The 25,185-nt window shown below is 43.6% G+C and overlaps 1 protein-coding gene across 11 annotated transcripts in view; it reads left to right on the top strand.

Moving 5' to 3' along the window:
- The window catches only part of GOLGB1 (golgin B1), a 76,381-nt gene that overhangs the window by 33,910 nt on the left and 17,286 nt on the right, over positions 1–25,185 (top strand). For 2 of the 11 annotated variants that reach the window (XM_074573041.1, XM_074573043.1), the window contains exons 7-16: positions 440–562; positions 1,216–1,329; positions 4,385–4,796; positions 6,846–6,907; positions 7,209–7,308; positions 10,612–10,685; positions 12,932–13,022; positions 13,710–13,777; positions 14,642–19,680; positions 21,780–23,730. In XM_074573041.1, the coding sequence (XP_074429142.1) occupies positions 440–562; positions 1,216–1,329; positions 4,385–4,796; positions 6,846–6,907; positions 7,209–7,308; positions 10,612–10,685; positions 12,932–13,022; positions 13,710–13,777; positions 14,642–19,680; positions 21,780–23,730 (8,034 nt within the window). Of the gene's footprint in view, positions 1–439; positions 563–1,215; positions 1,330–4,384; positions 4,797–6,845; positions 6,908–7,208; positions 7,309–10,611; positions 10,686–12,931; positions 13,023–13,606; positions 13,631–13,709; positions 13,778–14,641; positions 19,681–21,779; positions 23,731–25,185 lie in introns of all 11 variants that reach the window. The other 9 variants (XM_074573045.1, XM_074573046.1, XM_074573051.1 and 6 more) reach the window with 6 other exon arrangements.

The raw sequence follows: 25,185 nt of genomic DNA on the forward strand, positions 1-25,185 counted from the left end.
TTGTCTACAGTGGATGTGCAGAGGAGCTTTTTGCCACATAATGTAACAGCTGGTATTTATTTATGGAAAGATTTTTATTAATACTCTGAATTGCAGGTTTAGCTTATGATCTGTGAATTGGGCTGCATCCTATACAAATAAAACCCCACAAGTTTTATGAACTTGTAATTATATAGTAATAATATCTTTTATCATTCTGTATATTTTTAGATTAAATTCTATGGGGTTTGCTTTCTGGGATCTGAAATATTATCAGTTAATATTTATGTATTGGTAGCATAAAGATACCATTTGACCAGGGTGACATAGAGGATTATCAAGCTGAAGACCTCATCACACACATAATATGGTGGTGCGTGTTGAAAGCAAGCCTGCATGTCTGTCAAGCTCATAACCTTCTTTTTTTTTTTTTTTTTTTTTTTGTGGCTTATATTTTCAGATGAGCACCCTGCAGGAAGTGATTCAGGAGAAGGAAGCTCTCCTAGAAGAGCAGGTTCACCATCACCAAGCTGAACTGTTCAAGATAGCGGCCCAGTCAGATCTAGAAGCGGAGATGCAGCAGGTATGTTTGATGTAATGATCTTATTATGGGAGGAGACGGGAAAAGAAATTTTACCAGTGTGAAGACACCCTGAGAGAGCAGTTGTCATCAAAGTAACTCAGAAGGGGTGAGAAGAGATAGGATTTGGTTGTTTGGGGTTTTTTTGGGATGCTACTTTGGACTTTGAGTCCTATCTTCAGTTTGCTGATTTGCTATCAGTTGAATCATAGAATCTGTTGGGTTGGAAGGGACCTTTAAAGGCCATCTAGTCCAAGCCCCCTGCAGTAAGCAGGGACATCTTCAACTAGATCAGATTGCTCAGAGCCTCATCAAGCCTGGCCTTGAATATCTCCAGGGATGGGGCCTCCACCACCTCTCTGGGAAACCTGTTCCAGTGTTTCACCACCCTCATTGTAAAGAACTTTATCCTAAGTTGAAAAGAAAGAACAGTTAAAAAGAAGTATTAAATTATTGTGCTCCAGTTCCCTGTATGTAAAACAACAGTGAGCTCTTCCTACTGCACCAGGGCTCCAGAGTAAGTATCAACAAAAATGAAGTTATTCAGGCTATTAAAGTAGCTGTGTTATGAAAATTAGGTGTTTGGATGAAACCAGGAAATCTAGCCTTCTTATGTTAGCCTCACAGATACTGGTATAGCACTGACTCTCTCACAGAACCTGCGTACACTTCAGAGAAAGCTAGAGGAGCAGGAAGCAGCTCTGCTAGGACGAACTCAGGTGATAGAATTGCTGCAGCATGAATTACGTACTGCTGAACAACAAAACAAGGTACCTTTTCATGCTTTACTTATTGCTTTACTCTCATGTGTAAGTGGTGGATGGGGCCTTTGTCAGTAACTCAGAAGTTACCAGATTAGCTTATTTTTGGCACCAGGTTTACAGCATGAAATCAGCCAGGGGTGTCCTTTGGGTCAGGTTTTAGAGCTGCAGGTTTGTATGCGTTGGTTGTAGTAGGTCCAGCCAAACAACAGGGACAAGGACACTGCAGCAGCCATCTCTAGTGGCCCAGATTCTGAGCAAGTGGACAGGGAGAAAATCTATCCATGCTCCGTGCTGCTGACTGTTATGTTCAAAGCCATCAAATACACAATGCTTTGCCTAAGAATAAAGTGCTGCTCTAGCTACAATGTTTCTGGACTGCAGCATCCAGGCCAGATCAGAGTACAGGCAGCTATTCTTTGGTATGTCTTGCTGAGAACTTGATAATACGATTACACAGCTTCTGGAGTGGTATTGGCTCTTAATCGTTTTGGAGCGTGAAGAGAATGAGATAAAGTCTGTGCATATATGATGATGTATAGATGTGCCCCTTGAGACAGGGTTTAGTATGCAATCATAGAATGGTTAGAGTTGGAAGGGACCTTAAAGGTCATTTAGTTCACCCCCCTGCCCTGGGCAGGGACACCTCCCACCAGCCGAGGTTGCTCCAAGCCCCATCCAACCTGGCCTTGAACCCCTTCAGGGATGGGGCAGCCACAGCTTCTCTGGGCAACCTGGGCCAGGGGCTCACACCCTCAGAGTGAAAAATTTCTTCCTGATATCTAGTCTAAATTTACCCTCTTCCAGTTTGAATCCATTACCCCTCGTCCTTTCACTGCATGCCCTTGTAAAAAGTCCCTCCCCATCTTTCTGTAAGCCCCCTTAAGTACTGAAAGGCTGCTATAGGGTCTCCTGGGAGCCTTCTCTTCTTTAGTCTGAACAATCCCAGCTCTCTTAAGCCGGTCTTCATAGGACAGGTGTTCCAGCCCTCGGATCATCTTTGTGGCCTCCTCTGGACTTGCTCCAACAGGTCCATGTCCTGATGTTGAGGGCCCCAGAGCTGGACACAGTACTCCAGGTGGGGTCTCACAAGAGCGGAGTATAGAGGGGGAATCCCCTCTCTCGACTTGCTGGCCATGCTTCTTTTGGTTCAGTCCAGGATGCGATTGGCGTTCTGGGCTGTGAGCACACATTGCTGGCTCATGTTGAGCTTTTAGTCAACCAACACCCCCAAGTCTTTCTCCTCAGGGCTGCTCTCAATCCATTCTCTGCCCAGCCTGTATTTGTGCTTGGGATTGCCGTGACCCGGGTGCAGGACCTTGCGCTTTGCCTTGTTGAATTTCATGAGGTTTGCATGGGCCCACCTCTCAAGCTTCTCTGGGTCCCTTGGGACGGCGTTCCTTCCCTCCAGCGTGTCAACTGCTCCACACAGCTTGGCAAACAGTCGGCAAACTTGCTGAGGGTGCACTCAATCCCAGCATCCATGTTGCCAGCAAAGATGTTAAATAGTACCAGCCCCAGCAGTGACCCCTGAGGAACGCCACTCATCACTACTCACCACTTGGATGTAGAGCTGTTGACAGCAACTCTTTGAGTGTGACTGTACAGCCAATTCTTTATCTGCTGGGTGATCTGTCCATCAAATCCATGTATCTTCAATTTAGAGACAAGGATGTGGTATGGGACAGTGTCAAATGCCTTGCACGAGTCCAGGTAGATATGTCAGTTGCTCTTCCCTTATCCACCAATGCTGTAATGCCATTGTAGAAGGCAGCCAAATTTGTCAGGCGTGATTTACCCTTAGTGAAGCCATGTTGGCTGACACCGATGACCTCTTTATTTTCCATGTGCCTTAGCAGAGTTTCTAGGAGGATCTGCTCCATGATCTTGCTGGGCACAGAGGTGAGACTGACCGGCAATCTCTTAAAAGGCTTGTTTGCAGATATAGGATTAGTGTATTTTTAAACTTTTTTCCATTATCTGAACTTCTGAAAATAATTCTCCATCCCTTTAGAACAGACTTACACTGTGTCAGTCTCATGTTAGTAGGCTGCACAATCTCCAGCCAGTCTAGTGCTGAACCTCACTTTGGGAACTTTTACACACTTAACACACCACTCTGTTTTCTTTTCCCGTGTGTCCCAGCCAAGCACAGTGGTGGGACCTCTTACTACGAGGAAGAGGTGAAGAGCTTCAGTGAGCTGACTTGTACTCTCTACTGATCACATTGCTCATCGGGGTGTTTCATGGAGTGGTGGAATGGATATCTTCACGGCATGGTTGTTGCAGTCCCCTGACGACTCCTCTGTGGCTTTGACTCCCCTCATGCATATTATGTGGTCAGAGGGAGACCTTGGTAGACATAAACTTGAGACCATGTGGCTGAAGTTTCTCTTCCTACCCATAAAGTAAAGGGAGCTCCTCAGTATAGCATAGCTCCTGGCTATGCTGACTGTCCCCAGCTCCAGGGGGAGGAAGTTTGACAAAAGGAATTCTGGCAAGTGTAGGGTCGGTTTCTATTCCTTGGTTGTTTCAAATCTCTTGTCAGTGTCGACTAGCTTTCTGGGATCTTTCTTAAAGCAGTGGGCACTGTGTGGAGCACTCTGTTACCTCCAGTTTCCTACGTGAGCATTTTTGACCCCCTTTCACGTACACACTCTTGTTCTGGCTTTTAATTGTACTCTGTAATTGCTGAGTTCCTCCCCTTTTGTTGTAGTCCTTCCTCCCCTTTTGGGGAAGCTTTCTTTCCTCTAGAAGAGAACTCATGGCCACTGTTCTGTTGCGTCTTTCCTCAATGTTCCTCTGCTCTAAATTAAGGCTTAGCTTTTCTCTACCAAAATTGAGAGTTCTTGTTTCTTCCAGAATTGTTTTCTTGCAATTTGTAAGTAGTAGGGCAGTTTCTTTCTAACAAATTGAGATTTCTGCCATATTTATTTCTTCCTTTGTGCTACTTAGTATTTGAAAAGGATTTTTAATGGCAATTTTAAGACACAATTCAGGTACTTTGTTTTGGCAATGTATTGAACTAGTTGAGAGTTAAATCCATTTCCATATTCTGTTACAGACACTCCTAGATCAGTGCCAGAAGATGGAAGTGGATCTAAGCTCCCTGAGGGGTGTTCTAGATGCAGAGAGACGAGAGTCTCAGAATCTCAGAGAAAAGATGGAGCTGGAACTAGCTGAGAGGAAGCAGTCCTCCCATTGCTTGCAGGAGGAGTTGCAGTGTCTCTCAGAACAGCTGGAAGAGGCAAGAAGAGCACAAGCTGAATTAGAGGTGAAGTATAAAGACCTGGAGCGGGAACAAAGGCTGGAGATAGAAGAGAAGAACCTGCAGATGAATTGCCTTAAGATGGCTGAGCAAGAGCTGCACTCTAGCCATGCTGCCATTGTAGCTGAAAATGAGCAGCTGAAACAGGATGTTGACCGGCTGTTGGTGTTACCTGCCGAAAACAGTGCTACAATACAGAAACTACAGGGTGAGCAAGCACAACGGTTTGGTGAAGCAGGTTCTCAAGAGCCTAAGGATCATTGGGTTTCCTTCTGTTTGACTTTGTTTTGATAATAGCTTATAAGAGTCTTGATATAACAGTTCCTAATTGCATAAGAACATAGGGGTGGTTGTAATGTATCGAACTAAAGGTCTCTCTAGTGCGATTCCACCTTTCTGTCTTTGGCAGCGACCAAAGTCGGTTGCAAAAGGAGGAGCATAAGAGTAGGGCAGCATATAGGGTCCTTTCCTTGTGTACTATTGCAGCCTGTAATCTTTTGAGGTTTATGGATTACAGGCCTGGCAGCCTGACCTCGGTACCAGGAAAGATCACGGAGAGGATCATCTTGAGTGAGCTCTCACGGCATAGGCAGGGCAGCCAAGGGATCAGGGCCAGCCAGCATGGGTTTAGGAAGGGGAGGTCCTGCTTAACCAACCTGATCTCTTTCGATGACCATGTCCCCCGCCTTCTGGACGCGGGGAAGGCTGTGGACGTTGTGTATCTGGACTTTGGTAAGGCTTTTGACACCGTCCCCCACAGCATTCTCCTGGAGAAGCTGGCGAATCACGGCATAGACAAGTGTACTCTTCGCTGGGTTAAAAACTGGCTGGATGGCCGTGCCCAGAGAGTTGTGATTAATGGGGTGAAATCCTCTTGGTGGCCGGTCACCAGTGGTGTCCCTCAGGGCTCAGTTTTGGGGCCGGTTTTGTTTAATATCTTTATCAATGATCTGGATGAGGGGATTGAGTGCACCCTCAGTAAGGTTGCAGATGACGCCAAACTGGGTGGGAGATTTGATCTGCTGGAGGGTAGGAAGGCTCTACAGAGGGACCTGGACAGGCTGGATCGATGGGCCAAGGCTAGCTGTAGGAGGCTTAAGAAGGCCAAGTGCCGGGTCCTGCATTTCGGTCACAACAACCCCAAGCAATGCTACAGGCTTGGGGCAGAGTGGCTGGAAAGCTGCCCGGCAGAAAAGGACCTGGGGGTGCTGGTGGATGGCCAGCTTAACATGAGCCAGCAGTGTGCCCAGGTGGCCAAGAAGGCCAACAGCGTTCTGGCTTGTATCAGGAATAGCGTGGCCAGCAGGAGCAGGGAAGTGATGGTGCCTCTGTACCCGGCACTGGTGAGGCCTCACCTCGAGTGCTGTGTTCAGTTCTGGGCCCCGCTGTACAAGAGGGACATTGAGGTGCTGGAGCGTGTCCAGAGGAGAGCTACCAGGCTGGTGAGGGCTCTGGAGACCAGGGCATACGAGGAGAGGCCGAAGGAGTTGGGCATGTTTAGCTTGGAGAAGAGGAGGCTGAGGGGAGACCTCATTGCCCTCTACAACTCCCTGAAAGGAGGGTGGAGAGAGGTGGGTGTTGGCCTCTTCTCCCACGGGAATAACGACAGGACCAGAGGAAATGGGCTGAAGCTGCAGCAGGGGAGGTTTAGATTAGAGATTAGGAAGAATTACTCTACTGAAAGGGTGGTCAGGCACTGGAACAGCCTGCCCAGGGAGGCGGCTGAGTCACCATCCCTAGAGGTATTTAAGAAACGTGTATATTTGGCACTTCAGGGCATGCTCTAGTGGCAGAGATTGTAGCGGGTTTTTGTGTGTGCGTATGGTTGGACTCGATGACCTCAAAGGTCCTTTCCAACCTTGCAGATTCTATGTTTCTATGATTTCTTGAGCCAGATATATTTTTTAATTAACTTTAATAACTTCTTGGATTTTTTCCATCAACTTATATAAGTTCTTCTTAGATGTGCCACATTCTCCAGAGTCTGAGTTTCTACTGACGTTATAAGTAAAACAACCAAGGAAAGCAAACAGTACCATTTTCTCTCTACACTTGTATTAGAACTAATAACATTGATCTTGGCTCAAACTATTACTTCAAATTGGTTTTCTTCCAGCTTCTTTACGGCCCAAAAAAGAAGCAGTGACTGAGAGATAAGGGACTTATCACGTGTAGTATTGTGCGTATGAGTAAACTGGATATATTTCAGCAAAAAAGACAAGAACACACCTTAACTCCCCTTTCCCCCCTCCATTAGATGAACTTGTACAGAAATCTGAGGAATTTGTCTGCTGTCAGAATGAGCTGTTGAAGAAACAGGTATGATATTTTCATACGATTCTCCTGAAAATTTCCCATGTGTTGAGGAACTGAAACCGAATGAAATGTTTGGATTTCCTTTTTATGATGTATTGCTTGAGAAAGGCTCTTATGGGTTCTCTTAGCTGATGGGCAGACATGTTATGACTATGGAAGCCTGGAAAGAAATAAGAGCCAATTTGAGTAATTTAAAAGTTGCCAATCGATTTGTTAAAAGCTTAACTGAAAGATCAAAGAGTAATGTATATGTGTAAACTGTACTGAAATTTATCTTTCTCCCCTACGTGCTATGTTTAAACAGGGTGAAACAACTTCACAGGAAAAAATAATAGATCAGGAAGATCAGAATGGGACTTCACTCCTACCCACAGAAAACTTGGAAAGACAGAAAACTGAAGGCGGTACGATTACTTTACTTATTTGAATATTCTTAAAATATTTAAGAATTGTTCTTGCCTTTTTTTAGATAATAAACATGTCCATGGTTACTGGTTCATTATGCTTTCGTTGCCAAGATCTTCAAAAATACTGTATTGTTCTTTCCAGTGATTAAAGTAGGATTTAGTTATAAAGGGAAAAGGAACTATTTGAATCTTGGACAGTGAACAGGCTGACAGAAACATGTAAGTAAACCATCTGGAGTTATTAAAAAGACGGTTCATGTGCTTCATGTTCCTGCATGTATGATCTATGGTGATGGGTGAAAACAACATGGCAAAGATGTGAAAAAGCTAGGATGAAGACAGGGATGGTAATATTATGTGATTGCAGGGTTTTCCAGAAAAGGGCACCAAGGTTAGCTTCATTGTGGTAGGGCATATTAAGTTCAATGAAAAATTTTGGTTTTGGCTTTTTTGTTCCATTAATGTCAGTTTTGCGGAAGGATGGTAGAATAAATTTTCTATTCGTAGAATCATCTATGTTGGAAGGGACCTTTAAGATCATTGAGTCCAATCATCAACCCAACACTGCCAAAACCACCACTAACCCATGTCCCTCAGCACCATGTCTACCCATCTTTTAAATACCTCCAGGGATGGTGACTCAACTACTTCCCTGGACAGCCTGTTCCAGTGCTTGACAACCCTTTTGGTGAAGACATTTCTCCCAATATCCAATCTAAACCTCCCCAGCATAACTTGAGGCCGTTTCCTCTTGTCCCATCGCCTGTTCCTTGGGAGAAGAGCCTGACCCCCCCCCGGCTACCCCCTCCTTTCAGGGAGCTGCAGAGAGCGAGAAGGTCTCCCCTCAGCCTCCTCTTCTCCAGGCTGAACACCCCCAGCTCCCTCAGCCGCTCCTCACAAGACTCCTGCTCCAGACCCCTCACCAGCTCCGTTGCCCTTCTCTGGACACGCTCCGGCCCCTCGATGTCCCTCCTGGAGTGAGGGGCCCAAAACCAGACACAGCCCTCGAGGTGGGGCCTCACCAGTGCCCAGTACAGGGGGACGGTCACTGCCCCAGTCCTGCTGGCCACGCTGTCCCTGATGCAAGCCAGGATGCTGTTGGCCTTCTCAGCCACCTGTCCTTATCCATCTGCCAGTCCATCTGTCAAACCCATATCCCTGCAGTTTAGTGGCGAGAATGTTAGGGGGACTGTATCAAAGGCCTTACAGAAGTCCAGCTTTTAATCTGATATCATACCCTAAGTTAAGATTGAATATATCCAAAATGTACCTGGAAGGCGTTCATCGGCTTTCTTAAAAAGAAGGTCCTTCCTCTGCTGAAAGGAGAACCTGAAAAATGCAGTGACTTTTAGAGCTTCACTGTCATGTTACTTAAAAGGTCTTTCCCAATGCATGTTTACTTGTGTGTTTACTTGAAAACAAACTTCTTTTCTTGTAATTCTGTTTCCAGTGGGTGTGTTGAACACTTGGTTACTGACATTTTTTAATATTTTAAACCCTGGGAGATGTAATTTTTTAAAGAAAACACCAAAAGATTAAATGGAAACATGTAAAAAATAATAATCTTTTAAACCTCCTCTGTAGATTCTAAATACTTTGTTGCTCTTCTTCATCTCCTGATGACTTTCTAATTTGTCAGTCTTATTTAAAGCGTGATGCCTAAAACTGCCCATAGTACTCCAGCCTTAACTTGAGTAGAATGAAATAAGGATTTACATATAGCTACCTTATATTTTGCAATTTCCTATGATTTTCAAGCAGACCTCAACAAATGCCTCAAAACTACTTAACTATAATTTTCTTAAATGTAAACACTTTCAAAGTCTTTGTACAGCCTTAATTTTCATAGGCTTAGCAGTGCATTGTATCAGTATATCTTTACTAGCCACATGGATTCCTTAAACTTTTCTTGAAGCAGCTCTTTGAGTGATTGAATGTCTCTGTGTGCTACATAAGAAACCATGGAGTTTACCTTTTTCTACTTTTTCCTCCATACTAAGAAAATAGATAAGAGTTAGGTTAACAGTCGGACTGTATGATCTTAAGGGTCTTTTCCTACCTAAGTGATTCTATGATTCTATCATCTTCAGGAAAAGCGTATGAAGTTCAGTCAGTTTCCAAGAAAGAAAACATCTGGATTGAGATCACTGCTCGGAATGGTGCCAATTCACCAGTTTACTGGGTGGTGGTAGTGACTTGTATCTTGTATATTCTTTTACCATTGTTATCGTTATGCTGTTTTCCTTTTCTGATATTGTTCTATTAAACTGTCTTTATCTCAGCCTACAAGGTTGGGGTTTTTTTGTTTCCCCCTTTCCTTTCCCCTCCTTTTCTCCCTCTTCTCCCTACCCTCCCCTAGCCTTACGCTGGATGTCAGCACAACCTTCTGGTGTATCAGCAGCTTCTCCCGTTTTGTGTCATCTGCAAGCTTGCTGAGGATGCAATATGCCCCATCATCAAGATGATTAATGATGTTGCACAGGATCAGACCCAGTATTAACCCCTGGGGTACACTGGCCTCCAACTAGGCTTAATGCCCCTGATCACCACCCTCTGGGCTGGCCATTCAGACACTTTTCAGTCCACCTCACTGTCTGCTCATCCAGCCCATCCATCAACAGCTTCTCTATCAGCCTCTTATAGAAGACAGTGCCGAAAGCCTTACTGAAGGCCTTGATGATATCGAGTGCTTTCCTCTCCTCTACCAAGCCAGTCATTTCATCATATACAGTGACATACCTATCATAAATGCCAGTTTACGGAAATATAAATGTAAAAATATCCTGAGTCAAATAGCATCTGAGTTCTTGTCACGGATGTGGACCATGTCTTGACATGGACTGTGGCCCTTGCGTGTTTTATTCTTCTCTGATTCTAATGACTTCTCATTTCGTTTATATCCAAATGAAATATGAAACATTTTGCTACAATAGTTCTTTCTTTCCCCTCCTTTATAAAAATGATTCTTAAAACTTGAAACTCTATTAGCTGTCTTTTAATTTTAGTCTGTATAACAACAACTGTTCTTTTCTAAAAGGTGCTTAAAACAGTATGTTGTTTTGGTGGTTTGCCTCTTAAAAAAAAACAAACCCAAAACACTATCCGATTACAATGTTTTACATATATATATATATGTAAATATATATGTACATATATATGTGTACACATACATACACACACTATGTAAGTGTTACTAACAGCCATGTGCCCTGTTCTCTAAAGCTCCTGGAAGAATATCCTGTTACTCTCTAAATCAGGGTTTTAGTTTTCAAAGAAATTGTTTGTGTTTGAATGTTTCAGAGATACCACACTTGCAACTTGTTCTCAAGGAGCCTCAGCAGGAAGCTGTGATGGTCACAGAAAAGGCAAAGCACGTAATGATTAAGCTGCTGAAATAAGCTAAAAGAGGTCAAGGACTGGCCTTAAAACAGCTAAGCCTTTTTTAACAATCCTCTTTGGAAGGTTATTATTAACTGGATTAATGATAAAATTAACTGGATTAATGATGAAAGACAGAAATAGCTTCCAAATACTGCGTGTACTGTATTCTTATCAGACTGTATTTCCCTTTGTTGGCTGTCTGGAAATCTTGTGTCCTTCATCCACCCAATCCATATTCTTGCTATTTTCTGCCTCTTGTGAATTAGTTCTTCATCAAAACCATAGACTAAACTCTGAGGCAGGTATCAGGAAATGCAATTCCAAAGGCTCAGCTGTCATTATAGGACGCCTTTCAAACCAGCCCTATCCATTGCCACTGCCCTGGTGGGGATCTGGCAGACTGACTTGAGGAAGCCGAGTTCTCTTTGTTAAGTGTGAGACAAGTAGACTCTGTCCTTGTACTCTTCCACTGTGGCAGCTGCAGGTCCAGTTGCAGTCAGCCTACTGGTGACATCTGTACTAAGAATTTCTTGTAGAATTGTTTGTTAGCTTACAGCGATGTCTAGGCTCTTTATAGACTGCTCCGCTCTGTTACAACCTGCCAGCACGGGGAAGGAGGTGCTGTGTTTTATCTAATACATTTCTCTCCATCAGAGAGAGTTTATAGTATATCTATTACTGTGAAGTATTAGGGCAAAAGTTGACATTTGGGACTCATGTTGGAACTGGAGAATGCATTTTGAGTCAGCTTATCCTGCTTGGCGTCAGATCCTTACATTCCAACTGCCTGGAATTAGTCGAGATGTAAGCTAGTGGATCAACGGATACACACATGCACGGTCTTTTCAAGGGCATGTGTAAGCCTTTGAGTTATTTTCTAGAGCTCCTTTACAGACAGTGGAGATAACAGGTTCTTTAGCATATGATTCACCTGAACCAAGGTGGATGTTTAAAATGGGTCAATGAACCCAGCCCTGGAATTGTCCATTTCAGTGTCTTAATTATAAAAAAAAAAAAATTAGCTAAATAGCTTGTATGTAAATATTTACACTTAAACAGCCATATCCTGCCATTTGTGCATCTGATGGCTTTTAGGCCAAGTCCTGTGTGGATCCAAACCCAGCTCAGGGGTTCGGGTCATGTGTGCGAGTTACTTGGATGCATGCCATACGTTCCATTTCAGTGCTTGGAGCTTGCGAAGGCAAAGTGCTTTAGAACTTGGGTCTGGAGATCATTCTCTCGTGATTGTGTGACCTGTTAGTGCCCTGTACTTACATTCTAGGTAGTTATAGCAAATGTTAATTCTGAACGCTTCATTTCATTTTCATTCTTTTCCTGGTTGAGTTGGGGTTGTTTTTTTACTTTCTTTTTTTTTTGGGGTGGGGAGGGAGTAGCCTTTTTTAGAGACGCTTTACTTAGTTCTGACTCGTTGTCTCCTTGTACTCTAGTTCAAACCTTTCCCGCAGAAGTAGTACAAGTGGTGTCTATTGTTTGTTGTGGTGAAAGACAACATTTGTTGGGAACTAGCCAGAAATCTTGCCATTCACTTTAGGCGCATGTTAACTCGTAAGCGGACTTTTCAGAATGAAGAAATTAGTAGATGAGTCTTAGTTCTTGTATGGATGTCAACAGCAAAGTAACCAATTTCCTGGGCTTTATTCAAGCACCTTTGTGTGGGCAAAAAGAATTTGTGTCTGTGAAATAGCAAAATCTCCTCTCTCTTCTTCAGCAGTCAGGTTCTGTCCTGTCTGACAGAGAAATGGGAGATGCATAGCAGTTAATAGATTGTTGTGAGGTGGTTTGTTTGTCTGCGTGGTGGAGCCTAGTGTAACTTTCCTGGGAAGACTGCAGGTTCTTTATCTGCTGGAGCGGTGAGGCATACAGTGACAAACACACGATTTCACACCTTCTCTGCTTGGGTGGTTCAGTGCAAGGTTATGAATCAATAGTTAGTCCCTTTGAAGCAGTAAGGATGGAAGAGGAAGCATCTCAAGGTGGGAAGGATGTTATTATAATTGTTGCATCCATTGATATCCTAATCTGCTGAGATATGTCCTAGTGTCTTGCTTGACGTCAAAAACAATCTACCTTATTTAAAATTTATTTTCATTAGGCGTTGTTGCGTATAAAGTTGTGACTGATAGTTTTTACTTAAAGCTTGGTTGGGCAGCAGGCAGCTAAGATAGCTATCTTCTAATGCAAAGATCATGGCCAAAACTGAGTATTTTTTGTTCAATAGAATAAGGATTTTGGACCTGAGGTGAAATTGCAAGACTTGCAGACTCTGGAAGCTCCAGCCTCTTATATAGACTGCTCTTCTACTCCTACAGGTGAGGACACAGAATAAGGCATGTAACAAGAAAATTGTGGGAATTTGAGAAGTTTCAGGGACAAATTTAAGGTGATTCGGAAAGAGGAGCTTTGAGATCAGAATCTGAAGATGTACGGGAGATAGAAAAGATGCACACAAGGTAGAAGAGAACATTCTAATGTGGGATGGATAGGATATATCAGAAGAGAAGAAAGAAGTAGTTACCAAGATGAGAAAGGGAGAAGGGTTTGAAGGGAGAGTGTGTTTGTAGATGAAAAGGCTAATGTGTAACACACAAAAGAGAATTAAGATAAGATGAAGAATTGGGTTCTTCTCTGCAAGCTAGTAATTTGGTTTTTTGTGTGTTTGGAATTACCATCAACCCCTGCCCACGAATAATTTAAAAAAAAAAAAAAAGAAACCAACTCACATCTCTCTTTGCCTCTTAATTTTTCTGTAGAAGTTAGATATAGTGTAGAATTAGGTGATGCCAGCACGTAGCAAATGCAGGAGGTTTTGCATGTGCACAGCTATTGGGGATGTCTGGGTGCAATGCATAGGCTCAAACTCTTTTTTTTTTTTTTTTTGTCTTTCTCGCCTCAGAAGCTAGAGACGCTCCAGTCCCATGTATTGTTTCTCCACTTACCTACTGACTTTCCATGCAACTTGTTATGCTGATGGTGACAAGTGTACTTTTTATCACTAGGTGTGTCAGGAGAGCTGATGAATTTTGAAGTGCAGAAGCCTTTTGATGACACTTGGGTGCTCCCTGAGGTATAAATTTATTCTGGAACTTTTTTCCTCTCAATATTGTATGCATCTGGGGTTATGAAAACTTTAATTTAGTTTAGAAGCTCCAAAGACTTGTTTTTTTAACATCCCATAACTTAAAGTGGTTGTTGCAACACTGCAGCAGGCTTTAAGAGATAGCTCTCCTTTAATGGTTCCCCATAAATTGTTTCTGCCCTCCAAACCAATGAACAGACAGCCTTTACAACATAAGATGTTGACTTATTGGTGGGCTGCCAATCCGTGCTTTCTGGGAAGGATTTGTGAATGCTTTTCTTTTGTAATCTGTTTTTGAAGGTGGGAGGAAACCCTAAGATAGTTGTTTGGAAAAAGCCAAGTGCTCTCGTCCAGATACTTTGTCTAGTGTTTTCACTTTGGAGATGGACACAGACTGAAATATGGGCTTCTAAACTGTTTCTTTGCCATGTCAAATGGGCAGATAGAATAGGGGACAAAACCACAAAACCTCCTCATTCAGAGACTATGGATAGGATGCCAGGAAAATGTGACTGGATTAGTACACCGGAGGGCTTGCGGGAATCACAGGAGAACTGAAACACTTCAGAATCATACTATCTTGTAATCGAGAGAGAATTGGGAAATAAGGGAATAGGAAGTTAATTTGTAGTCTAATCCTAAAGCCAGAATCTTTCATGCTGCAGCTTCAGAAACTGAAATGAACAGAAATGATCTGAGGAGACTTCCTGTTATTAGTGAGGCTACTGTTTATTGCAATAGCCAGCTCACGAAAGAGTATCCCTAAACTACGAAATGTGGAAAGCAGATACTTCCAAAAGTGACCCTTTCACAGGATTCAAAGGAAAATTGAAACCTATTATTTTATTTTAGGCGAGAACAGATGGCCTTCCCAATGGAAGTGAGCAGTTTACTGGGGAAAGCTGTTCGCCTGGAATTCTGGAGTATCTTGCTGCAGAGAAACAGAAAGAGCTGTCAGTTCTGCTGCTGGAGCTGAAAGAAGCCCAAGAAGAAATAACTTTTCTGAAAAGGCAGCTCAAGGGCTCAAATGGCCAAACTTCTACAGGTAACCAAACAGGAGAAGCAGCTAACCAGCTGGAAGATAATTCCCAGATACAGTTTATTGAGAGAGAAGACCAAAAGACTTCAGATACACAAAATGAGTTGGGCAGTAGTTCATTACTGAGAGAAATAGAAATGCAGCAAATTGGTGTGCTTCAGGAAAACAGCATCAGTCTTCAAGAAGTGCCGCAGGGGAGCACTGTCCCCTGCAGAGAGGAGGTGGAGGCAACGCAAGAAGTCTCTACAGCAGATCCAGAACCTGGCACCTCTCAATCTCAAGAACTGATAAAGTTACGAGAGCGAATTACAGAACTGCAAGTAATGCTGCAGAAATCAGAAGAATCCTATAAGAAAGATCTAGGAGAAAAAGGTGCAGAAATAAATAGGCTAAACCAATTGGCTGAGGAATACAGAAAAAAAATTGAGGATTCTGACAGTGCATTTTGTGTTTTGTCTGAAGAACGAGATCAGCTCCTGTGTCAGATGAAGGAACTTTCTACCATAGCAGAACTGAAAGAGCAAGTGAAGCAACTTGAGGAAAATCTAGCTCTTTCAGAAAAGCAGAGACTGTCAGATAGTCAAAGCATTCTTCTGAGAGAACAAATCCAGAGCCTTAAAAATGAATTTAAATCTAAGGAGGTAAAAATTGAAGCTTTGCAAAAAGACTTGGATGAAGCACAACTTCAGCTTTCTGACCAGGACATGCAACTAAAAGATCTGAGAAGCCAGATTGAGAAAAAGGAATGTGAAGTACTTGATCTAGAACAACTTTTGAGGAAGAATACAGCTGAGATAGAAGAGCTTTCCCAAAACTTAGCCTCAAAGGAACACAAAGCAGCAAGCCTAGAACAGCTTGTTGCTGAGCACACCAGGTCTATAGACAGCCTGCAACAAACCTTGCATGAGAAAGACCAACAGATGACAGAGATCAGCGTCAGCATGTCTGAGAAAATAGTGCTGCTGAATGAAGAGAAATTTTCTCTAGAAAATGAGCTGAAGAGTCTTAAAGAGCAAACAAGTCTATTTTTAAAAGTCCAGGCAGAAAAAGACCAAAATGTAGATGCTGGAGATACAAACCTGAAACGTGGGGCATCTGAGCAGCAGTATGAGGCAGAGGCAGCATGTGATGAAAGTGAGGTATTAGAAAATAAACTTGAACTTCTGAAAAAAGAAAACGAGCAAGTAAAGCGGAAGCTGCAGGCAGCACTTGTTAACAGGAAAGAACTTCTGAAAAAGGTTAGCAAATTGGAGAATGAATTAGTACAACTGAGAAAAGAACATGAATCAGAAACCTCAGTGGCTCGAGAAGCTGAAGGGGAAGAAAATGAGATAAGCGTGATAAGCAGAGAAGTGAATCTGGAAAGTCAGTCCAGTGAGGAGTATCTAATTCAGCTGCTTTCTGAAAAGGAATCCGAGTTGCAGAGCATCCGGAAGGACCTGCTGGATAAAGAAACTAGTGAAGCACGATTGCAGGCAATGATTGAGGAAATGAGGAGAAGCTTGCAAGGTACAACAGACACTGTTTCAGTTAAAGATGAAATCATGGAGAGTCAGACAATTGCTGACAAAGAAAATGAAACCAATAAAAGCCCAAAAGATGATGAAGAAAATGAAAAAGATAGTTCAGCAGCTACAAATCTTGAAGAAAACCAAAAGTCTGCTCTGAAAGAGAGGATTTCAACTCTTGAACAAGAAAAAGAACAACTTCAAAAAAAACTTCAGGAAGCCCTGGTATCTCGCAAAGACACTATAAAAAAGGCTCAAGAAAAAGACAGGCATCACAGAGAACAGCTGAAACAGCAGAAAGATGAATACAACATCCTACAAGAACAATTTCATAAGCAAAGCAAAGAGAAGGAGAGCATCCAAGCTCAGCTCAGACAACTCCAAGAACAGAAAGGATCAACAGGGAGTGTTCTTGGGAATCAAGGCGAGTTGGATTCTTCATGCATGGAAGCAGAAAATACAACAGATAACAAGCTTATACCAGTTGCAGATGTTTCTGGGGAAGAGTTTAAGAAAAAACTTGAAAAATTGCAGATGGAGAAAGAGGAATTGGAATATAATGTTAGTCATATGCAAAGTGAAATTGCTTGCAAATCAGAATTAGTCTTTAATTTGCAAGAGCAAGTAGCACAGTTGTTTCTGGACATAGAAGTGCTGAAGAGAACCTCTGACCAAGCTGAAGCTAAGGCAGCAAGTCTTCAGACAGAACTGGACGAGAGTCAAGCAAAAATTTCTAGAGAGGGCAGTCTGGAAGACCTGAAAACACTTATCCACCGAAAGGATGAAGAAATGGAATTCCTCAAGTTGCAGTTAAGGGAGAAAAGTGAAGCTCTCAATAATGTGCAGGCACTGTTGCTGGAAAAAGAGGATTCAGTCAGGAAACTATGTAGTGAGTTGGAAACTCAAGCTCAGGTACATGAGGAACAAAGCAAGCGACTGCAAACAGAGTTGCTTGAAATTCAGGAGAAGCAAGACGATGGTGCAGAAGCAGCTAAGCAGAAGAATCAAATGCAGAGAAAGTTGCAAGCTGCACTTATCTCTAGAAAAGAGGCACTAAAGGAGAGTAAATCTCTAAAAGAGGAGCTGGCTAATGCTAAAACTACTATTGAAAATCTTTGTGTTAAGTTGACAAATATGGAAAGCCAAATATGTGGCCATGTTAAAGAAACAGATACTTTAACAGAAAAGTTAGCAGGCCTCACTGAAGAGCGAGAAAAACTTATTGCGGAAGTTGATAAAGTACTTACAGAAAATCAGAATCTTGATGGATGCTGTAAAAACCTGACACTTACTCTAGATAGAGTTGTTCTAGAGAAAGAGAAACTAGAGAATGAGATGGAATCCTTGAAGTGCCTTCAAGCCACTGAGAGTTCCGAGTGGCATGAAAAATACAGGGAGCTTCAGAAAGAATATGAAACTCTCCTGCAGTCCTATGAGAATGTGAGTGATGAGGCTGAGCGGATTCAGCGTGTTTTGGAAACTGTTAGGCAGGAAAAGCAGGAAATTTTCATTAAGCTGAAAAGTGTTGAAGCAAAAAAAGAGGAAACGGATAAGCAGCTACAGGAAGCCGGACAGGAAATTGATGGAATGAAGGAGAAAATGAGGAAATTTGCAAAATCAAAGCAACAAAAGATCCTGGAACTAGAGGAGGAGAATGAGAAGCTTAGAGCAGAGATGCGTTTTACAGATGGAGAGCTACACAGGACTGGAGATGTCTTTACAAATACTAGTCTGAAAGAAGATCTGGAGAGCTCTAGGAGGGACTACCAGTCTCTTTCTACTCAGCTTGAGACAGTAATGGCTGAAAAGGAGTCTCTTAATCAAGAGATTGCAGACTTAAAGTGTCAATTGCAGCTAACGGAATCTAAGCTGAAGGAAAGCAGAGAACTGGTAGACAAGTGTGTTGCTCAGACGACAGCAAGGGAAGAAACAAATCAAGCAGTTACCGCACCACCACCAATGGAGAGGACTGAAAATCCAGTGGACATAAGTTTTGGACCAGAGTATCCTACTGCAGAGCTGGAACAAAAAGCCTTTGAAGGTGGTAGCCCTCGTGAAGATGTTGGTACCTACATACAGCAGATAGCTGAGCTCACAGAGCGAATCACAGAACTAGAAGATAATAGGAGGTCTTCAGAGCAGCAGCTGGGTGACATCCGCATGTGTGTTGAGACTTTAGCAGGTGAGAAAAGGGCTTTAGAGACCCAAATGGAAGAAAAAGTCCATGAATTGAATGCTCTTCGGGACACAGTAGCAAAGATGGAACAAATGGTCCAAAAAACCAAAGACGACCTTGTCAAGATGACAGAACTGAAGGACGCGCTAGAGGCTGACAAGGATGATTTGGAAGAAAGGCTCATGAATCAGCTGGCAGAACTGAATGGGAGTATTGGAAACTATCAGCAAGATGCAACAGACTTCCAGATCAAAAATGAGCAACTGAAACATGAGCTTCAGACTTTGCAGAGAATGATGCAAGAACTGGAGGAGGAGAAATGTCAGATGGTAAAGGAGAAAAGTAAAGCAAGTTCAGAAAAGCAAAAGGAATTTGTAGAAAAGCTAAAATGCAGTTGGAGGGGAGACAGTGGCACGCATGTAAAAGAGCTTCAAGAGCTGCTGAAACAGAAACAGCAGGAGATTAAGCAGCTGCAGAAGGACTGTATTAAAAGCCAGGAAAAGAACAGTAGTTTAGAAAGAACTGTTAAAGCTCTGGAATTTGTGCAGAGCGAGTCTCAGAAAGAGGTAGAAGCAGCCAAAGAGACTGTAGCTAAAGCAGTTGAAGACACCAAGAAAGCCCAAACAGAGCTTGCCCTCTGCAGGGTGGTATTGGATGACACCCAGAGTGAGGCAGCAAGGGTTCTAGCAGAGAGTGTCAAAGTGAAAGAAGAGTTGCAGGCAAACAAAGAGAATACTAAAATTCAAATGAAGAAGAAAGATGAGGAATTTGAGAGGAGACTGGAACAGGAAAAAGACAAGCACTCAAAGGAAATTAAAAACATGGAAGAAAAGCTGGCAACTTTGCAGAGGGAGAAAGACTATGTGGAAATAACTGTTGTTGATCTTCAAAACTCCTTGAAGACAAAGGATCAAGAAACCAAGCAATTGGAAGGCAGCCTAAACAAAACACTAGCCCAGCTTGCGGCCTTCACCAGGAGCATGTCTTCCCTTCAGGATGACAGGGACAGGGTGATAGATGAATCAAAAACGTGGGAGAAGAAATTCACTGAAACTATTCAAAAGAAGGAGGAAGAAATACGTTCAAAAGAGCAAACTTGTCTTATGCTAAAGGACCAGATGAAGCAGATGACCGTACATGTGGAAGAACTTCAGACTCATATATCCAGGTAACAGAGGTCGTAATGACTCAGCTGGTATTCTTGTATTTTCTTTTGACAAGGCAGCAGCCAGAGGAGAGGTAGGGTCCCCCTTTGCTTTTGCAGTCTACCAGAAAGAAAGAATTTTGAATATGTTAATATGGTAAATGTGACATGTGATTGGCAAAGCTAATGAGTACCTAAGATGGAGAGCAGAATTAGTCTTCCTAATAAAGCCATAAACATAAGGCTTACCTTCTGAATCACTTGGTTTGGATAGAAAAGAAGTTTGGAGTTAATGTCGTAGGGACTTACTATTTGTTGTCTGCACTGTGATACAGAGAGATTAACACTGTAAAATATTCCTTCTGATCATTAGGGTACCTGTGTTAAATCTCTTCTCTGTGACAAGCAGTAGCCATCTGAGTACTATCTAGAGTCTTTATTAATCTGAAATTTGAAAGAGTCCTTTGCATAGAGTTGTTGCATTCAGAGATTAAATTTGGCAGGTCAAGAGAACACTGGGATACATAATTCCAATTGAATCCCAAAATAGATTTTGAGGGAAAGATGAAGCTATGGAAATGTACGAAAATAGATCTCTGGGAATTTCCAAAATTCAAAATCAAACCATTCTTACATGACTAAAATTGTTCTATAAAGCTTGTGATCAAAATGCTATGTCTTTGCATGCTAGGACATGAACTTTGCCTGCTGGAACATGGCGTGGACGGTTGTACGCTTTGATGGGTAAAAAAACTGGCTGGAAAGCTGGGCCCAGAGTGGCGGTGAATGGAGTTCAATCCAGTTGGCGGCTGGTCACACGTGGTGTTCCCCAGGGCTTGGTATTGGGGCCAGTTCAGTTTAATGCTTTATCAATGATCTGGAGGAGGGGATCGAGTGCACTCTCAGTCAGTTTGCAGAGGACACCAAGTTAGGTGGGAGTGTTGACCTGCTGGAAGGCTCTACAGAGGGATCCGGACAGGCTGGATGGATGGGTTGAGGCCAACGGTATGAGGTTCAACAAGGCCAAGCGCCAGGTCCTGCACTTGGGTCACACCAACCCCATGAACGCTCCAGGCTGGGGAAACAGGGGCTGGAGAGGTGCCTGGCAGAAAAGGACCTGGGGGTGTTGGTTGACGGCCGGCTGCATATGAGCCAGCAGTGTGCCCAGGTGGCCAAAGAAGGCCACTGGCATCCTGGCTTATATCAGGGACAGCGTGGCCAGCAGGACTGGGGCAGCGATCGTCCCCCTGTACTGGGCACTGGTGAGGCCCCACCTCGAGGGCTGTGTCCAGTTTTGGGCCCCTCACTCCAGGAGGGACATCGAGGGGCCGGAGCGTGTCCAGAGAAGGGCAACGGAGCTGGTGAGGGGTCTGGAGCAGGAGTCTTGTGAGGAGCGGCTGAGGGAGCTGGGGGTGTTCAGCCTGGAGAAGAGGAGGCTGAGGGGAGACCTTCTCGCTCTCTGCAGCTCCCTGAAAGGAGGGGGTAGCCGGGGGGGGGTCAGGCTCTTCTCCCAAGGAACAGGCGATGGGACAACAGGAAATGGCCTCATTTATATCCAGTTTAGATTGGATATTAGGAGAAATGTCTTCACCAAAAGGGTTGTCAAGCACTGGAACAGGCTGTCCAGGGAAGTAGTTGAGTCACCATCCCTGGAGGTATTTAAAAGATGGGTAGACATGGTGCTGAGGGACATGGGTTAGTGGTGGTTTTGGCAGTGTTGGGTTGATGATTGGACTCAATGATCGTAAAGGTCCCTTCCAACCTGGATGATTCTATGATTCTATGAAATGAACATAAAGCATATGAGAACAGCAATTTAATTGATTTTTTTTGTGTGTGTGTTACTACAAATAGATGAGAAAAAAATTATTTTAATGAAAAGGAGATGATAACATTCAGTGTTTAACCTCATTCGTTTTTTCAATATTGACATAAAGATTCATCTTGCTGGACAACTTCTAAAAAATATTCCCCCAGCACTGGCCCCTTCAGACAGTAGTGCAGTCAGAGCTTTAAAAACTGCCTTGAATTTTAAATTGAGGGAAAACTAATCATCTAGATATTTCCAGCTTGCTTTCTTAAAGTAAAACTAACTTTGTGGCTTTTCTATTCTCTATTTTCAGGCTGGAACACAACAAGGAAGACTGGGAGTCTGAATCCAGGAAGGAGATTCAGCATTATCACAAGACATGTGAAATGTTGCAGGAGGAAAAAAAGGAGCTTTTGACTGAGCTTGAAGAGTCTCAGAAACTGTACAGCAAGTCTCAGAATGAACAGCAGAAACTGGAGTCAGAAATAAACAGCCTGAGAGACCAGCTTACTGACTTACAGAATTCCTTCACCAATTGTGAATTGGTCAGAGAAGAGCTGAGGAGTATGGTCAAGCAACAAGAGACCAGTATCCAGAATTTTAAATTCAGCTGCGAACAGCTTGAGGCTGATCTGCAAGCTTCCAAGGACCTAACAAATAAGCTGCATGAAGAAACTAGTGCCAAGGATCAAAAGATCATTACTTTGCTGTCTGCCAAGGAAGAAGCAGTTATGGCTGCTCTATCTGAATTACAGCAGCAACATTCTGAAGAGATTAAAGAGTTGGAGCATAGGCTAAGTAAGGAGAAAGAAGATAAAAAAGCCTTGGAAAATGAGAAGAACAAATTTCGTGACAAACTTGATCATCTCACTGAACAGATGAATAGAAGCAGAGAAGAAAGGAAGCAGCAGAAGGCACAACTGGACTCCTTCACCAAGTCCATGTTGTCTTTGCAAGATGACAGAGACTGCATACTGAGAGACTACAAGCAACTTGAGGAACGCCATCTTGTTATAATCTTGGAAAAAGACCAGCTAATTCAAGAGGCTGCTGCTGAAAACAATAAGCTCAAGGAAGAAATCAGAAGTTTTCATAGCCGGATGGATGACCTCAACTCTGAGAATGCCAAGCTGAATGCAGAGTTGGTGCGGTGTAGAGAAGACCTGAACCAAGTGATTTCAATAAAGGACTCCCAACAGAAACAACTTCTCAAAACACAACTTCAGCGGATCCAAACTCTGGAAAAGGAGAAGGCAATCATAGAAACACAGCTGAGGGAGTCCGAGCATACTCAGGATGATCTCAGGAAGTGCATGGAAGCCTTGAGAGAGGATAAAGTCAATATGTCTCAAGAAATTGAAACCCTTACATCCTCTCTGTCTCGGGTACAGAGTGAGATGACAGCATTACGTGAGGAGGGTCCCATCATGGAGTGTCAAGCACAACTGAAGGCCCGAGAGGAAGAGGCACAAGAACTGAGTCATAAGCTTTCCCTCTCACAGAAAAGGATAACAGAACTTGAGGGGGAGCTAGTATGTGTTCAAAGGGATGCAGCCAAGAGAGTGGGAGAAGCTGAGGACAGGCTCCGAAAGGAATTGAAGCATCTACATCATGATGCAGGGATAATGAGGAATGAAACAGAAACAGCAGAAGAGAGAGTAGCAGAGTTGGCACGGGACTTGATGGAAATGGAACAGAAATTTCTTGCAGTCACAGATGAAAATAAAGATCTCAGAGCTCAAATTCAGTCTTTTGGGAAGTCCATGAGCTCTCTTCAGGATAGCCGGGACCAGGCCAATGAAGAACTTCATGTTTTGAAACAGAAATACTCTGCAGACTTAGAGGAACAAAAGAGTCTAGTGCAGAATCTTCAGAAACAGATGGTTCAGCTACAAGAGGAGCAACATTCCACTGCCAGGGACCGAGATACAGTGAGATCTGAGCTGACAGAACTGCAGAAAGCCACCGATGAAAGAGGTCTCTTAGCCCAGATTGAGAAACTTAATCAGAAGCTCAGAGCCAAAGATGATGAGCTTCTTCATTTGTCTTCGGAACTGGAAAGCTCTTCCAACCAAGTCAAATCTTTCTCCAAGGCTATGGCAAGCCTGCAGAATGAGCGAGACCGTCTGCTGGATGAATTGCGTAAAACACGTAAGATTGAAGAACTGAAGCAACAAGCAGAAGGGAGCAATTCTACCTCTCCTTCAGAAGTGCAGAGTCTTAAGAAGGCACTGTCCTCCTTGCAGGATGACAGAGACAGAGTAGTAAGTCCTTGTTCTCTCTTCCTGCTCTTACTTAAAGCCCCATAGGAGATTTGGATCTTCAGATCTTAAAATTCAGCACACTTAGATCTGGTATTTTCAATGTGAAACACAGATCTGTCATCACAGAATAGTTCATAGAATCATAGAATCTTCATGGCTGGAAAGGACCTTTGAGATCATCGAGTCCAGCCACACACACACACCCCCACCCACACCCACCCACACCCCAACAAAAAACCAACCAAACAAAAAACAAACAACAAACAAAAACACCCCAACAACCTACAATCTTTGCACTTCAGAGCATGCCCTGAAGTGCCAAATCTACACGTTTCTTAAACACCTCTAGGGATGGTGACTCAGCCGCCTCCCTGGGCAGGCTGTTCCAGTGCCTGACCACCCTTTCAGTAGAGTAATTCTTCCTAATCTCTAATCTAAACCTCCCCTGCTGCAGCTTCAGCCCATTTCCTCTGGTCCTGTCGTTATTCCCCTGGGAGAAGAGGCCAACACCCACCTCTCTCCACCCTCCTTTCAGGTGGCTGTAGAGGGCAATGAGGTCTCCCCTCAGCCTCCTCTTCTCCAAGCTAAACATGCCCAGCTCCTTCGGCCTCTCCTCGTATGCCCTGGTCTCCAGAGCCCTCACCAGCCTGGTAGCTCTCCTCTGGACACGCTCCAGCACCTCAATGTCCCTCTTGTACAGTGGGGCCCAGAACTGAACACAGCACTCGAGGTGAGGCCTCACCAGTGCCGGGTACAGAGGCACCATCACTTCCCTGCTCCTGCTGGCCACGCTATTCCTGATACAAGCCAGAACGCTGTTGGCCTTCTTGGCCACCTGGGCACACTGCTGGCTCATGTTAAGCTGGCCATCCACCAGCACCCCCAGGTCCTTTTCTGCCGGGCAGCTTTCCAGCCACTCTGCCCCAAAGGTTGGAAGGGACTTCTGGAGATCTTCTAGTCTAACCCCCCTGCTCAAACAAGGTCAATTGGAGTAGGTTGCCCAAGACGGTGTCCAGTTGGATTTTTAACATTGCCATTGGTGGATATTCCACAACTTCTCTGGACAACCTGTTTTTTCATGTATCTGTACTGTACTTTCATGTATCTGTTTCCAGAGTTAGTTGCTCCACCATCTTCCTGGGGATGGAGATGAGGGTGACCACTTGCAGTTCCCCAGTTCCTCCTTCTTGCCCTTCTTGTAGGTAGGGGTGACATTTGCTTTTGTCCAGTCTTCAGGAACCGTTCCCAGACACCATGACCTTTTAAAGGTAATTGCGTTGCCTCCCAATGACCTTAGCACTTGTGGGCACACTCCATCAGATCCCATGGATTTAGTATGTGCCATCTATGTTATCTTCTCTAACATATGGAAGTTGTGATTTCATTCTTAACTTTGCAGGGTGGTTTCTCTGGTTAGTTTGATTTAAATGTGGAATCATAGATATGGGTTCCCTA

This window comes from Larus michahellis, chromosome 1, assembly GCF_964199755.1.
Source record: "Larus michahellis chromosome 1, bLarMic1.1, whole genome shotgun sequence".
Classification (NCBI taxonomy): domain Eukaryota; kingdom Metazoa; phylum Chordata; class Aves; order Charadriiformes; family Laridae; genus Larus; species Larus michahellis.